Source organism: Haemaphysalis longicornis, unplaced genomic scaffold (assembly GCF_048455015.1).
Source record: "Haemaphysalis longicornis isolate Haplotype H1 unplaced genomic scaffold, Haemaphysalis longicornis Haplotype H1 scaffold_10, whole genome shotgun sequence".
In the NCBI taxonomy this organism is placed as follows: domain Eukaryota; kingdom Metazoa; phylum Arthropoda; class Arachnida; order Ixodida; family Ixodidae; genus Haemaphysalis; species Haemaphysalis longicornis.
Window position 1 is genome coordinate 8586906 of NW_027526204.1, and position 17173 is coordinate 8604078.

General features: G+C 48.4%; 1 protein-coding gene across 1 annotated transcript in view; it reads right to left on the reverse strand.

The window, feature by feature from the left end:
* Positions 1–420: 420 nt before the first annotated feature.
* Positions 421–17173, reverse strand: part of LOC144158164 (uncharacterized) — a 52084-nt gene continuing 35331 nt past the window's right edge. Inside the window, exon 4 of the mRNA XM_077688841.1 lies at positions 421–2092. Within this exon, the coding sequence (XP_077544967.1) occupies positions 1396–2092 (697 nt within the window). The 3' untranslated portion in view covers positions 421–1395. The remainder of the gene's footprint in view (positions 2093–17173) is intronic.

Consider the following 17173-nt stretch of genomic DNA (forward strand, 5'->3'; position numbering starts at 1 on the left):
TCTTCTACCAATTATTTAAAAGATTTTCATCAACATTATTTAAAGCAAATATCTGCTTTAAGAGTTTCAAAGCAGATATTTTAACGGATATTTTCTTTCAGAACACTGGCCAGTTATCGTCTTTATGGAGCGCATCTCAGAGACGATTGATTGCAGGGTTTAACGCGCCGACGCAACGCAGGCGATGAGGCACGCCGTAGTGGAGGGCTCCGGATTAATTTTGACCACCTGGGGATCTTTAACGTGCGCCGAAATCTCGTACACACGGGCGTTTTTGCTTTTCGCCTCCATCAGAAAAGCGGCCGCCGCGGCCGGGAATCGAACCCGCGACCTCGTGCTCAGTAGCGCAACGCCTTAGCCACTGAGCCACCGCGGCGGGTGCATCTCAGAGACAAAATGTCTAGCAAATGATCACTACACTTAACATGGCACATACGGTACTGTTAAACATCATTCTTTTGGCTGTACACATTACACTTTTCACCACTTAACAATTTTTTATGTCTATCAGGTTTCCCTTAACAAAACTTTGACAGGTGCTGCATGCAGCTTTTACCAGTCCCAACACGTTCAACGATAACGAAGTTATATTTATATGGTGATTTTGTTACAGGTTTTTAGGAGGAATTCTTTTCGAGCCTGTAAATGTTCTGCTCAGCCACATTTTTCTGTATCATATTTTTCGACTGATTGAACACTGATTATTAGGAAGTGCATTCACTCATGATGGAACTGTTCCATTCGTGAAAACCCTTGGAGGAGACCCTCAAGAAATGGAGACTCGTCATTGCTCCACCTCATGCATGACCAACGTATGCCTCTGAGCATAGCTTTTGCAATGGATACAACCCACTGTCTTTACACCGGTGCACAATCTGTCACAGAGCAACATTCTGCTGCAAACTTTTCAGCAATCTTTTGTGGGTGTGCTGTCATTGTGAGATACCAATGCTTCTTTACAGGCAACTTTTCTGGAACATTACGAAGTGGGCTAACTGCTGGTATGCACTTTCTCATTTTACAAGTGACCATTTGTCAGCAGAGCTATCCAGTTATGTGCTACACCCATAAGACCTTTTTCCAGAGTGAAATCCTTCATGATTGTCCCAGCCACGTTTTTCATTAAACTCTTCTGACAGATGCGACACACATAAGGCATTTTGCCGGAGTGCAGTCTTTTTTAGGAATTCGTGGCCTCTTCATGTAAAGCTCTTCTGACATGCTTCACATGTAGGGCCTCTTGCAGAGTGCAATCCTTCATGAGCAACTAGGGTGCATGTTTGCTTAAAGCTCGACTGACATGTGACGCACGTGAGCCCTTTCAGAAGAGTGCAATCTTTTATTAGCAAGCAGGTTACATTTTTCAACACGTTTTCTGGTATTCTACACATAGACCTAAGCAGAGTGCAATCTTTCATGCCAAAACAGGCTGGATCTATGAGCAAAGCTCTTCTTGCAGATTTTGCAAATATAGGGCCTCTCACTAGAGTGCAATCTTGCATGCTGGACGAGGTTATTTTTTTGAGTGAAGCATTTCCGGCAGATGGAGCATGCATAGGGCCTTTCACCAGAGTGCAGCTTCTCATGAACAACCAGTTGGCACCGTGTGGTAAAGCCTTTTTTACAGATGCTACAGACATATGGCCGTTCGCCAGAGTGATACCTTGCATGAACAACCAGGAGATCTTTTCTAGTGAAGCTCTTCTGACAGATGTTACACACATACGGGCTTTCATCAGAGTGCAATCTTTCATGCCTAGCAAGGTTAAATCTGCGTGTAAAGCTCTTCTGACAAATGTTACACACGTAAGGACTTTCATCAAAATGTAATCTTTTATGCCTAGCCAGGTCGAATCTGCATGCAAAGCTCTTATTACAAGTGCTGCACATGGGGGGCCCCTTGCTGGTGTGCAGCCCCGTGTGCCTGTCCAGGTTGCAATTTTTATGGAACACTTGTTTGCAAGCACCAATGTAGGGCATTTTAGAAGCACACACTTCCCCATGAGTGGCCTGGTGGCTGCGTTGTTCACAGTGGAGGCGGGAATACAGCTCCCCCACGAACTGGATATTCTTGCCATCAGCGGAAACATTCCTAAGGGAGCAAAATGAGACAAGATTAGAAAAATTGCGCGAAAATGCAGGAGCCAATTGCAAACTGCCTGACCTAAGAAACCAATCTTACGTTCAAAACAAGCAGTGTTCACGTTACCACTCCCCAGTACACGAGCAGAGAAGGCCCCATGTGCTGCAAGATTTACTTAGCATCTATTACCCAAATTTACAGATTGACTGACAAGCTAAAAAAAACCTCCCAGTACATCCTATGCACAGAGCTTGCATTCCAAGTTCCTTGTTTCATGTTGATCAAGCAAAATAATCTCCAATTAGGCCACCGCAAGCATACAGAAAAAATGCAAAGTAATCTTTCTATATGAATAAGAGCATAATTAAATAAAGGCTGGCTAGAAATACGTTATCGGGTGTTAGACAAACTATCATGTTTTCCTCATGCACAAGACATAGCAAAAAAAAAATTGGCCACCTTCAAAATTGTGATGCAGACTGCGAAAACAGCAGAGCAGATGCTCTTCACTAGCTCTAACTTGGCTTTTCTTAGGCCTGTCGCTTTTTAAGAAAGATGGCTAAGAATCGAAGCTGTCTCCATGCAAATTGAGTTAAAGTCCACAATCCAATCTCCCAAGGTCCGAATTACAAACTGCCAAAGTCTGAAGCCAAAGTTCACTTCAACTCAGCCTGAGTCAAAAGAAAACACCCATTCTACGAACTGAGAGATGTTGTGCGCCCCGAATGCAATGATAGCACAATCGGACCAACACCGGTTTCTTAGTGCACAAAACCCACGTTCGATTTTTTTCTTGAGTGTGCACTCCCAACACCTGCTCATGAGCTCCTTGCCTGCTCGCCATTTTTTATCACACTTTTTGGCCTAGCATTTTCTCCTTTCCACTTCACTTAGCGGAGTTTTCTATTAACAATCTGCAAGGAAAGGGCTCAAGCTTAAACAGCACCACTGTTAAAACTTCTTTTTAAATTAGTTATTGCACATCTAACAGGAGCATTAGCACGTTTGCGAGCCACTATGTACAGGACCGATGTATGCAGAATGTTACAGAAGACAACTTTGGCAAAGTACCTCGATATTTTTGCTGTAAAACATTTAAGTGCCAAACTGTTATGTGGGGCGTGGCATAATATGCATGATACCAGAATAGTTCGGTTTGGTCAGTGTGATCACAGTAAACTGGTACATTCATTTTACTTGCTCGGTTCAATGAGGTACAATGTTGTCATAGTGCGGCTCCAAATGTACAACAGCAGTGGCAGACTTTGCCTCGACATCGATAAAAAAAACAACATAACACTCGAAATTGTCATTCAAATCTGACAAGATATACCTGACCAAGAATTAAAAATACAGTCGCAATGAAAAAATTTCAGTTCAAAGTGAACGCAGCTGAAAACTAAAAAGTCACAGGAAACCTAACATAGCCCTTACGATGCATGTGCATCACTTTCAGTTGTGAAATTATTGTCACGAAGCCAAAAACGACGCAGCTGTCTTGAAGGAAAAACAAGTTTATTGGAGCAAATTTGTGCTTTCCTAACTCAAAGAATACACAGGCAGCGAAGCAGCAGTCAACAAAATGATGTGCGCAGGCAAGTGTCGGCGAATTGAATGCCACGGCGTTTGCTCTGGGGGCATTTATCTTTTGGCACAGGTGTTTCTCGATCCGTCGATTTACATCGAGAACACTGTAAATCAAGGTAGGCTGGTGACGTTAGTTTGAAACACTATCATTATCAGAGGAGATAACACGTGCGGCATAAAGAATGGAACGCGCTTCACTTGGCCCACGGAAACACAGACAACACAGCCCGGCACAGTCAGTCGGCGAAAACAGAACATAAACAAACAAATACAATCCATGGTTCGCGGTATTATGTATGTGGGTGGGTATATCCACTTTGGTGCCAATGAAGGCCCCAGGCCCAAATAAGTGCCGACACTCATTCTCAAGCAATGTGGAAGCTTAAGGCTTCATAGTGGCTTGTTCGCCTACTTAACACCTTCAACAGCTCAGCATGTGGGAAGGAATAGCATAGGTTGTATTCACTGGTGTAGCGTGCATGCCGGCAACCACGTGTGTCACCTTACCAACGGGGACACTCAGGCTCCCGCAAGGTAGAGCATGCATGAGGCTCCAAAGCATTACGTCATTACCCCATCGAGCTCAAAAGCATTACCTCGATGTTAAGTACTGTTTCGTGCAGCCTACCTATCGCAAGACACGAATGAAGTCGTCTGCACAGATCAGCTCAGTGCCAGCTGCAGTGTTTTGGTATCAGCCACAGATTTCTATCTGCTGGCGAGCATCTTCCATTTCGGCCACTTGCCGATAGATGTAGCTGGTGCATGCACAGCTAACAATGCATGCACTGCTGCGCGGCCATCATATCTCAGTCAGTGTGCATGGGAACATTTACAATTTATGTGAAATAATTATTTAGCTTTTGTACAGAACAACTCTGCAATGTTCAAGGTCCAGGTGCACATGAGTCCACATCCGTGTTTGCAAGCAACTGCGCTGCAGCGTAGGCATTTCGTGCGTCGTGCCGCTTCCTTTTGCAACCGTGGCTCCATTGTAAAGTGCTGATGCAGAGTTCTTTAGGCAAACTAGAGCATCACCACACAATGTCACTGCGATTCTTCATGTCTGTTGTCGCCACGGCTGAGAATCAGGTGGTAACAGCACAGAGGACAGATGCTGCCACCCATTTTTTTTTCTACGAGATGCAGATGCACACATGGTGGGCTCTGTCTTGGGGGTTTTCAGTGCTACCAAGAGAAGAAATCGCCTGCTAAACTTGTGGATACCATCTATAGGACTCTGGTGTCTAAACAAAAAATTAAGGAAGTTCACACTAACGCTCAGACTTGAAGGTAGCGAAGCTGCGCGCAAGCTTCGCCATGGTTTAAGACCACGATTGCAGCCGATTTGCTTCTTCGCTGCTGCAAAGACCTTTACTCCATCTTTGTTGCTATAAAAGGGATGAAACAAATCAAAGAAATGAAATAAATGAACAGAACACGCACACTTAAGCTAGGCGCCTGCAGGTGCAACGTGCACCCTATCATGTGTTTAGTGTCGAGGAGGTGGCGTTTCCTCTCCCCACAGTCACAGCCAAGTGAGTAAGCCATTTGACTCCCAGGTACTCACTGAGTCATTGACTATTGACTTTCAGGTGGGTAAGTCACAAGTGGGTATTGACAAGTGGGTAAGTCGACTGATCTAACTCCGTTGATCTGCTAGACACAGGTTCGAATCCTGCTGGTGCCGGTGATTTCCCTTCTTTATACAGTTATACTGAGTTTGGTAAAACACCAGAATCACCACATTGCTGAACAACTTCACTGTTAAAAACCATGCACTTATAAAGGGCTGTGTCGTAGTTGAATACCCTGCAGGGCGTCTAACAAGAAAAGGTTTGTACAGTGATGCACGGAGTCACCTCTGCTGATACTGGCTGGCCTCAAGGACACTGCAAAGAGCACTTGAAGATGTGAAGCAGCAAGTCCTCCTTGTATGTCCTTCAGTAGAACAGACTGTTGGGCAAGTTGGCGCGTTTTTGGTAAAACTTAGAGTGCAATTTAACAAGGACGACAACCCGCCGCGGTGGCTCAGTGGCTAAGGCGTTGCGCTGCTGAGCACAAGGTCGCGGGTTCGATTCCCGGCCGCGGCGGCCGCTTTTCTGATGGAGGCGAAAAGCAAAAACGCCCGTGTGTACGAGATTTCGGCGCACGATAAAGATCCCCAGGTGGTCAAAATTAATCCGGAGCCCTCCACTACGGCGCGCCTCATCGCCTGCGTTGCGTCGGCGCGTTAAACCCTACAATCAATCAATCAATCAATCAATCAATTAACAAGGACGACAGGAAGGAGACAAACATAAGCACTCCTGTTTGTCGTATTTCTGTCATCCTAGTTCAATCGCGCCCTAAGTTTTACCAAAACTTGTCATGGAGAAGGCCTGCAAACTTTTCTTTGAATGTGGAACAAACCGACAGGTGCATAAGAACACACCTCCACAGGGCATGGGAACACACGAACTCACCCCAGACAATGCTGCTATGCCAACTTCTGTTTTATTGCCCCAACTGCTCATGCACTGCATGCGTCAATGCACATACGTTTTTCAGTTGCTTTGTTTGTTTTCAGTTTGCAGTTGCCTTGTACGTGAAATTTTTTAAGCAGCCCTTATCGACAAGACGAGTGACACCTGCATCAGACAGCTTCCGTGGCACTGACACAAAAAGAAATGGGCCTGCTTCCAGACAATCCTGTGAATGTCTCATGGGAAGAGAAAACGTGGCACTCTCTCACTTTTGTGCAATGTTTTATGCATATCCTCATTATCACCAGCCTATCTACGCCCACTGCAGGGCAAAGGCCTCTCACATGGATCTCCAACTGACGACGCTGAGTTTTTGCGGTGCAGCAACCTTTAGGTTATAATGTACCAAACACAAGGTAAGAAGATATCAATGTAGGTTAAAAGTTTTACTCAAGGTATCATAAATATAGAAATGATTATTTTTAAAACCGTTCCATGAGATGGAAGCAGCTAAAATTGGTGTACAAAGCCAGTGTATTAGAAAATTCAAAAACTTTAGTCAAAGGTAGCCTTGGTTCATCACTAAGTGAAAGCACTTGGTGTAAAGGTATACAAAAGGTATATAAAGCTCTAAAATGTCCAATGCATGCCGCTTTTAGGTATGGACAACTTATTAGGATATGTAGTGCATTAAGAGGTTCTCCACACAGTGGTGTGCACGGGCTCGGGCTTATCCGAAAGCCCGGGCACTCGGGCCACCCGACTTACTTCTCACCCGGGCCCAGGCCAGACTCGGGCCGAAATGTAAATGCTTCCGATGGGCCGGGCCATCCTGACGGCCCGGCACAGTGAAGCAATACTAAGGTTTTCTATATCACAGAAACTACATGTTGCTGACGCGGTAAAAGCACGGATCAGGACTTTATGTTTAATTAGGGTTGTTTTGCCCGTTTAATGTTGTTTTTGCCTGTTATCATATCCCTTACGATGCATTTTACCGCCATGAGGTAGTTTTCGCTTCCAGACGTGCCCCTACAGTATTTGGGTTAGAAACACACAGTCGGGCCGGGCCGGGCTGGGGCCATAAGGTTAAGGTCTCGGGCCGGCCCGTCGGCCTCCTTCGTCGGGTCGGGCCAGGCCTACTGCGATAAGCACCGGGCCCGGGCCCAAATTTTCGGCCCGTGCACAGCTTTACTCCACACTGCTTGCAGATGGGTTCCTGTTCCTTTTTCACCAGGAAGCCATGGTAAGACAGTGTGACCTATACGAGCTGGCACAATACAACCTTGAAAAAATGATTTCGGTGTCTATAACTTTTCCATTCAGATACATATGGTTTTACTAAATGTAATTTTTTTCTGGTTTGTTTACCCAATTCAGACCGCTAGTACAACTTCATTGACTTTCGTATGGCGTTTTGAACGTCCTGGTAGGCAAGAATTTCAACTCTGTTATTTAAAGATGTTTGGTGTCATATACTGCTTTATCAAGTTTCATTTTCTGGGATGCCAATATGGCTTGGTGCCCAACAAAAGACAACACTGACCCCTGCTATAATAATAATAATAATATAATATATTCACATTCGGCACATTCGGTTTTTTAGCTCACCTACAGCTGTATTCCTTAAAGGGACAAGGGAGGCACTTAAAAAATCTGTAAAAATGGCCACTTTTCATACTCCCTTTTATACATCTTCAATAGCTGAGGTTATACCAAAGATTTCTGCAGTGAAAACACCACTCTCATCAGCAATCCTCTTTCCTACTGTCACCGATGGACTGAAAACAGCAAAACCTGCATGACAGGTGGTTTTTGAGCCATCAGTAAAGCAGTGGCAATAGCTACTGTACTTGTCTTTAGGTGTGAGAAATTGGCACAAAATCTGGTCTGTGTCACGATTTAGCCCCGCGTTCGTGAACCTGGGAGGGTAGGGGTACACTCCAGCCGAGTGACGACATGCAGCGTGCTGGTGGCGACGGTGACTGAATGCGAGCTGCTGTGCTCGGTGGTGTTTATTGTCCGGCCACACACAATGTTGCCCACCGAGCCTGGTGGGGCCATTGAACTTAGCGGCCAACGAATATCAGGGATGGGGGGCGCTACACACTTGTGACACCCCTCACCCCCAAGTTTGTTTGTCCACACAAACACAAAAACTCCACCTGTCACCCTGGCGAGTAGTGATCCGGAGGTCTCCGAAGTCTCTCACTCCACCGTAGCACAGGTGTCGAACCAGTTGTGGCAGCATTGGGTGCTACCTGTGTCACACTCGCACCGGCAGTCGGCCTTGCAGGTGGCACCGAACTTGCACGTGGTGCCACAGTGGCGCGAGTAGCACCAGCCCCTGGTGCTGTGCTGGCAGCGGTCGGTGTAGTTGGCTCCCCTGCCTGCTGGCTTCCTGAAGGTGCGGCTGAGGTTGCCAGGCGAGGCCTCACATGGTCAGCATGCCGGTGCCACGTGATCCCCTCCGACATGCGGACGAGCAGCAACGACGCACTAGCAGGAGAGACCACTGCCCGGCAGACCAGGGTGGACCAGGCCGGAAGTTCCTGGGGAAGACCGGAGCTGCAAAGGCCCACGACAGCAACCTCGGTCGCCACCAGCTTCTGCTAGAGCTGCTTCAGGAGTGCTGTGGACAGGAGGTTGGGGTGCAACACGTCCAACGGTGTCTTCACGATCCGGCCCAACAGGAGCTCGCAGGGGGCACAGCCCGTGACGTCATGGGGTGTGGTCCGGTACTGGAACAGGACTCGGGCAACCTGCGTCCGGAAATCCCCAACCTTGCTCGTCTTGAGCTTTTCCTTCACCGTTTGCACCACCCGCTCGGCAGCACCATTTGACGCAGGGTGGTTTGGCGGAACCATCATCCGACGGATTCCGATCTTCGTCAGCCAGGCCAGGTACTCCTCGCTGGCGAAAGCGGGTCTGTTATCTGACACGATGACATCCGGCAACCCGTGGGCTGCGAAGACTTGTCGCAATGCCGTAATGGTTGCTCCTGCCGAGGGAGTGGTGAACGGCAGTACCTCCACCCACTTGGAGAAGGAGTCCACCACCACCAGGAAGTAGTGGCCCTTAAAGGGCCCCCCCCAAAATCCACGTGCAGGCGGGACCAGGGTCTCTCCGGGAACGGCCAGGGGGTGATCTCCACATGGCGCGAGGCTCGCTGGTTCTCCTGGCAGACTTGGCAGCTCTGCACCATGTGAGCAATGTCCTCGTCCAGGCCAGGCCATCAAATGTGAGACCGGGCCACCACATTGGTCTTCTCCACGCCTGGATGACCCACGTGCAGCAACTGCAAGACACTGTACCGCAAGCCCTGCGGAATCACCACCCTGGAACCCCACAGCAGGCAGCCCTGCTACAGGCTCAGCTCGGCGGCCTTCTGGCTGTACGTCCGCTCCACCAACTCCTCCCCTCGGACACCGCCTTGACGACCTGTGACAGGACTGGGTCCGACACTGCCAATCTGGACAGCACCTCCGGGTAAGCGTGCTCCAGCATGAACACTTCGGCAGGTTCAGGAACAGCAGCAGGCACCTCGGGCACGGGCAGTCGGCTCAGGGCATCAGCAGGTGCCAGGTCCTTTCCTGGACGGTAGACCAGCTGGTAGTTGTAGGCCGCGAGCCTCAGGGCCCAGTGCACCACTTGAGGCGATGCCTGTACTGGAACCGCCTTGTCAGGCCCCAGCAGTCCCAGCAGCGGCTTGTGGTCCGTGACCGCCTCGAACTTTTGGCCCCATAGGTACTGGTGGAAGCGCTCGACCCTGAACATGAGGGCCAGGCCTTCCTTGTCCAGCTGGCTGTATCGCTGCTCTGCCGCATGAAGCCGATGGGACGCAAACGATACAGGGTGTTCCCGGCCATTCTTCTCCCGGTGGGCCAGGACAGCTCCCACGCCGTACGGTGACGCATCTACAGTCAGGATGACAGGCTTGGCCGGATCGAAGTGCACCAGCACCGGAGCCTTGGTGATCAGCTCCCTGCTGTGCTGGAAGGCCAAGTCCTGCTCCTTCTTCCAGGCCCATTGCTGTCCATCTCGAAGCAGAAGATGGAGCGGCTGCAGATGCGACGACAGGTTCGACAGGAAGCTCCTGTAGAAGTTTACGAGGCCCAGGTAGCTCTGCAGCTCCTTCTTGTTCTGGGGCTTGGGCGCCTTGAGAACAGCCTCAACCTTGCGGGGTGCCGGGGCTAGGACTGCCTGTGAAATGACGTGGCCTAGGTACTGGGGGCCAAGAAAACGCACTTCTCCAGCTTGAGCTTCAGCCCGGCATCCTGCAATCGTGCCAGGATGTGTAGGTTCTGCCTGTGGTCCTCGTCGTCGGTACCGGTCACCAGGATGTCGTCCAAGTACACCGCCACGTGCCTCATGCCCCTGAACAGGTTGTCCATCTCCCTCTGGAAAATGGCAGGAACTGAGGCCATGCCGAACGGTAGGCGCGTGTACTGAAAGAGTCCCAACGTTGTCGATATGGTGACATACTTCCAGGATGACTCCTGGAGCACCAGCTGCTGGTACGCATCTCTGAGGTCGAGCTTGGTGAACTTCTGTCCTCCAGAAAGCGCCGACCAGAGATATGTGGCAGCGGGTACTTCTCGACCGTAGCGACGGGGTTGATGGTGACCTTGAAGCCTCCGCAGATCCTTACACTGCCGTCTTGCTTGAGGACTGGCGCGATGGGAGCGGACCAGTCCGAAGATTTGACGGGCACCAGGATCTCGTCTCGCTGCAGCCGTTGCAGCTCCTGGGTGACCCCGTCCTTCAAGGCGAACGGCAGCGGGCGCGGCTTGAAAAACCGGGGCTTGGCTCCCTCTGGCACATGAATGCTCACCGCCGTGCCGGTGAATGTGCCCACCCCAGGGTGGAACAGGGCCTTCACCGCACACACTGCTTCCTGGTACTCCGGCAGCCGCACACCCAAAGCCTGGATCCAGTTCCAGCGCAGCAGCGTCGGTGACCCCTTAGTCAAGTACAGGGGCAGGGTGGCCTCCCTGTCGCCAAGGCGAACGCTGACCTGGGCTTGACCCTTGACTTGGGCGAGTTGCCCAGAGTAGCTGTGCAGGATGACGCCCGCCGCCTCGACGGACACGCCAGGGAAGGTGTGTCTGAAGGCTTTCCCGGCCATGACAGACACACTGGCCCCTGTGTCCAGCTCCATGGAGATAGGGCGCCCGCATACTTCGACGGTCTGCACGTATGGTGGCACTGACGGCTGCACTGTGCCCGCGTGCCACGTCGAAAATCTGCGGGTCTTCGGCCACGACGTGAAGCCTAGCCGTGAAGCCTAGCGCCCCCATCCCTGATATTCGTTGGCCGCTAAGTTCAGTGGCCCCACCGGACTCGGAGGGCAACATTGTGTGTGGCCGGACAATAAACACCGCCGAGCACAGCAGCTCACGGTCAGTCACCGTCACCACCAGCACGCTGCATGTCGTCACTCGGCTGGAGGGTACCCCTACCCTCCCAGGTTCACGAACACGGGGCTAAATCGTGACAGTGTGAAAATGCTTTTTTGTCGTATTTCAACAAGGACAGATCACATTAGACGGCCCTCTTGTCCCGGGGGCTACAGCATCCGAAAAACTCAGAAGGTTTGACGAGCATATCTTGAAAGAATACCGAGACATGTATTCCTCCAAACGAAGGGCAAGAGGGCTTGTTTTCATACAATTTCTTTTACCGATTATATCAAATGATTCACGGGCACACGGAGGGTCACTTATGCATACTCCAGGGGCCATTCATTGCACTCAAAGTGGAGACTGTCGATCGGGGAGGTGCGATATGCACCTGTGGCAAGTCGAGGCCCAGATTGTGTACTGGGTCGAGTAAGGTGAGGACAGACTGGCGGGCTGACGCATACACGATACAGCCATAGTCAAGACGAGCCCTAACCACCGAGCCATGAATTCTTAGCATACATGTGCGGTCTGCACCCCATGAGTTGTGCGACAAAATTTTCAGTAGGTTCAATGTTCTCATGCAAGTTATTTTGAGTTTCTTTATATGAGCTCCAAATGTTAATTTCGACTCAAATGTGACACCTAAGAATTTGTGCTCGCTGTGTACTGGAACGGGAACATCCTTAATTTTTATATCAAAGTTTGGATGAATACCTTGTTTTCATGTAAAGCACACACACACTTCTCGGGAGAAAAACAAAAGCCATTTTTACCCGCTCATTGTTGTATCCGATTACCATAGTTTGAACCTGCCTTTCACAGATCAAGAAGTTACACAAGCGAAAAGTGATGTGCAAGTCATCTACATAAAGGGAGTAAATGTGATAACTTTTGATAACGGGTGATAACTTTTTCTGAGAATTTATCTTAATGGCAAAAAGGGTCGCACTCAGTACACTGCACTTAGGAACTCCGTTTTCCTGAGTGAATGTACGGGATAGTGTATTGGCAAGTCTTACATTGAAGGTTCGTTCCTGGAGAAAATCTTCCGATACATGAAAACATTTGCCCTCTCTTCCAATTGCTGATAAATCCTTGAGAATTTGAGAATTCGATATCGCCAGGTTGTATCATAAGCCTTTGCCTTATCAAAAAATATGTCAAGGCAGAACTGATTATTAACAAAGGCATCTCATACTGTTGTTTCAACCCTCACCAGGTGGTCAGTCATAGACCAAAACTGCCAAAACCCACATGAAAACTATCTAGATAACCAGAACTTTCAAGAATAAAAACAAACCTAAAGTTCAAAATCTTCTCAAAAGTCTTGCACAGACAACTGGTCAAAGTTATGGGTCGGGAGCTAGATGGACACTCTGGCACGGTTCGTACAGGCTTCAAAAGCAAAAATTCCAGGGTTTTCTAGGACTTTCAGGACGATAAAACACATTTTCAAGGTCCCAATCTTATGTTTTATCTGGAATTATTTATAACTTTTTCAACAAAATGCAAAATTTTGATATTGCCTAATACCTAACATTAATGCACAATTAGGTAGGCGCTATGGGTTCATGAATGCTCCCCCAGCTTTATTTTTTTTCATAGTTGATATTTAGGGGTTTTTCTTTTTTCTTGGTGTTTTGCTGAGGCTGTTTGATTTCAAAGCTTAGTGAATGTTGCCTGCATCTCCTGCTTTGTCAGCAAGAGTATCAGCTGAAATTAACTCAGCAAGTGTTGCTGCAAGGCAGGATGAACTATGTACACATCCACCATTTGCAAGTAAAAGCAAACGCAGATGGAGCGTATGAGGCACAGCAAGCATGTAATGAAAGGCCGTCCATAGCAGCTGAAATTAACTCAGCAAGTGTTGCTGCAAGGCAGGATGAACTATGTACACATCCACCATTTGCAAGTAAAAGCAAACGCAGATGGAGCGTATGAGGCACAGCAAGCATGTAATGAAAGGCCGTCCATAGCAGCTGAAATTAACTCAGCAAGTGTTGCTGCAAGGCAGGATGAACTATGTACACATCCACCATTTGCAAGTAAAAGCAAACGCAGATGGAGCGTATGAGGCACAGCAAGCATGTAATGAAAGGCCGTCCATAGCAGCTGAAATTAACTCAGCAAGTGTTGCTGCAAGGCAGGATGAACTATGTACACATCCACCATTTGCAAGTAAAAGCAAACGCAGATGGAGCGTATGAGGCACAGCAAGCATGTAATGAAAGGCCGTCCATAGCAGCTGAAATTAACTCAGCAAGTGTTGCTGCAAGGCAGGATGAACTATGTACACATCCACCATTTGCAAGTAAAAGCAAACGCAGATGGAGCGTATGAGGCACAGCAAGCATGTAATGAAAGGCCGTCCATAGACTAGATGGAACCTGCAAGATAGAGAACAGAAGCTGGCTTTCACGGGATTGTATCATGACATGAATTCTATTGAGGAGTGCTGTTCCCAATGTTACCTCGTAATAATGAGAATCCACAACTCGTAATTTCATGCAATACACTGAAACTTGATTGTTACAATGTTTCTTTACATTTTAACACCTAAAATTCACGACAAGCACTTTAAATTCTTGTGAAAAAATAGGGCCATTGATTCTGTCTGGAAAAAATCAAGGGTTTTCAAGGACCCTTAAAAAATTCCAGGACTTTCCAGGCTTTGAAATTTACACTTCTAAATTCAAGGGTTTTCAAGGACCTGTGCGACCCTTGTCTGGGGGCTTGCAGCCTTTCAGTAATGGAATTACGATAGCCTTTTTCCATGCTTTAGGCAGCCTACCTGTTTTCCTGATTTTATTAAACAGCTTCAAAATCACTTCCAAACACCCATCACTTATTAAGTGCTGCAGAAAGGCATAGTGAATAAAGGTCAGGGCCGATGGAGGTAGCCTTGCACTGAGCTAATGCTCATTTCAGTTCGTACAAAGTGAATTCTTTATTACATTCCTTGGTGTTATTGCCATTCTTTTTATTCTTGAACCTTTCAGCATTATTTTGATGTGTCGGGAATTCTTTTGTACAATTTGTATCACTAGAGACTTCTGCAAAGTGGGCACCTAAAACATCTGCATGTTTCCAGCAGTTTCACGCACCATCTGTAGAAAAAAGTGGTATGCTGAACCTTCTGTAGCTGCCTTTGATTTTGTGCAAATTGTCCCAGACCTTTTTTGTGCGAGTGGTAGTATTTATTGTACTTACAGAGCTTTGCCACGAATTCCTTTTGGCTACTTTTCTGATTTTCCGGGCAGCAGCATGGGCTGCTTTAAAGATCAGGCAGTTCTCTAAGGTGGGGTACCATCTAAATTCACCCCAAGCCTTGTTCTGCTTTTTTCGGGATTCGTGACATGCATCATTCCACTACGGCTTTGGTTGCATGGAAATCCATCCAGATGTCTGAGGGATTGCAACTTTTGCAGCTGTAAGAAGTTCCTCACAGTAAATAGGTATTTGCCTCAACAATGGACATGCTGCTGTCAAATCAATTGAAGCAAACTAACTCCTTAAATCTTTCCCAATGTGCCCTCTCAAGCTTCCATCGGGGTGAACAGCTTTTGAGGAAAGGAAGGGTTTGCACTTCGCGCAGCACGGCAGGAAAGTGGTCGCTTCCACGAGGATCATTCACAGCACTCCACTCATAATCCATCTGGGTGTCTGGCGACACAACAGCGGACGGGTCGATAGCAGAAAAGCTTCCATTGCACGCAGAAAAATGCATCTTGTCTCCATTATTGAAAACAACTAAGTTGTTGGGAGCAACCCACTATTCAATGAGTATTCCCTGGCTGTTGATTCTTTCACCTCCCCCACAGGTAGTGATGAGCACTGAAGTCTCCCATAATTATTGGAACAGAAAGTTGTTCCACGAGGTCATTCAGTTCCTGTAAGGACACATGATCTGATGGTGGCAAGCAGAGTGAAACAGCGACAAGCTTGTGCTGCAATAGGCTCCAGCGTAGTGTACGTTGTATCGACTTGAGAATTGTGTCTGGTGCCACAGCTAAAGCCACACCGCCTGAGACGGGTGCAGTCTTTTTTTTCAATCGTGAGGAGGTAAAAGTTGCGAAAGATGTTGTCCTGTCTTTTTGTTAGATTTGTCTCCTGTAAAGCCATTATTTTGGGTTCACATTTGTGTATAATTGCGTGAATATCTGCTGTATTGTGCTATAACCCACGGCAGTTCCACTGGACTATTGCACCATACTGGGGTTTTCACTTTTGGGGTCAAGGAGGTGTGGATGAAGACAGGCTCCCAGAGGCACTAGGGCTCACCTCCATCTCCTCCCCTACCACTGCACTGGTATTCACAGCACTGCCTTCAGTGCTGTGAATACCAGTGGAGGGTCCAGGTAGTTTTCCCTGGCCCTTCGGCTTCTGCTGAGGGTCTGGGGGTCTCCAGGCCGTTGCCGCCCGGGAGCAGCACCTACAGCGGTGCCACTTCCTGAGGGCGTCCTCCTCTAAGGTGTGCCGACCGTCACCCGAGGAGAGTAGGCCGATGGTGTAGCAGGGGCAGAGCCTGCACAGTCTTTTGCCAGATTGGGAGCCACACCACACCACTTTGTTAAAGGCCTCTGATATGGGATTTTGGGGGGTTGACGGTATCGGAGCGCAACGGCTATTTCTTGAACTAATCCTGACGTACTACTCCGACCTTGATTAAGGCAATTTTTTACGAGCGTAAAAACACCCGAAAGCTACCAAAAACATCTTTCGTGCCTGTTTCCGCTTATGCCGTGCCAGATATTTGTGTTATAATGAAGTGTAAAGCAATTACACACCTAGCTCGATGCTCATCTGTTCTCGGCGGAAGGATACAGAGTGTGCAGGAGCAACGACGCCCGCAGCGTGATCACTCAGCGCTCCCTTTCTGGTGTAAGAGTTTCAGTTGCATTTGTTTTCTTGGACGCTGCACCCAAAAGGATTCTTTGCACCATCTGTGTTTCTAGCGTAGCCTCAACGTTGTTTTAGTTATGCGGTTGTAGCGAACGGCGTGCCAAGGGCCCGCTGCACCGAGAGAACGAAGGCAGGAGCTCCTCACGTAGCGCTTGGACAACGCCGACCACTGCTCGTGATCACGAGGCACACACTCACCTGCGCTCACACTGGCTGAATAAATCTGCAAGCCCAAACTGCCCAAACACTGTCGCGACTGAATCTCTCTGTGCCGGGAATGACAAGGTGAAGAGCATGCACATCCCGTTACGACAAATTTTTGTTCTTGTTCTTTCCATACTCGACCTCGCCGACATTTCAACAACCACCTTATGCGCCAACGCATTTGCTGCAGCATGACGCAACAACGAGCGACATCCCCTTTTGTCCTTCCTCAGCTATCACTGTCTAAGCCGTGACGTCAGCAGATACAGCACCCATATATGAACTGCTCCTGAACTTCAACTTCAGTGGGCATGGCGGGCATGGCAGCGGCATGTCGCTAACCAAGCTGTTCTTCTGACTTGTGCAGGTTGGTTTGTGTTTCGGTTTATTTAGAGCGATTCGCGCTTTCTTAGTCCTGCCGTGCCTCCACCAGTGCTCTGTCATTGCTTACGAATGCTTTTGTGCCATGCAGTTGTTATTGTGCAGAGACATTGAATCTAATCCCGGACCTGCTGTTGAAGAATTAC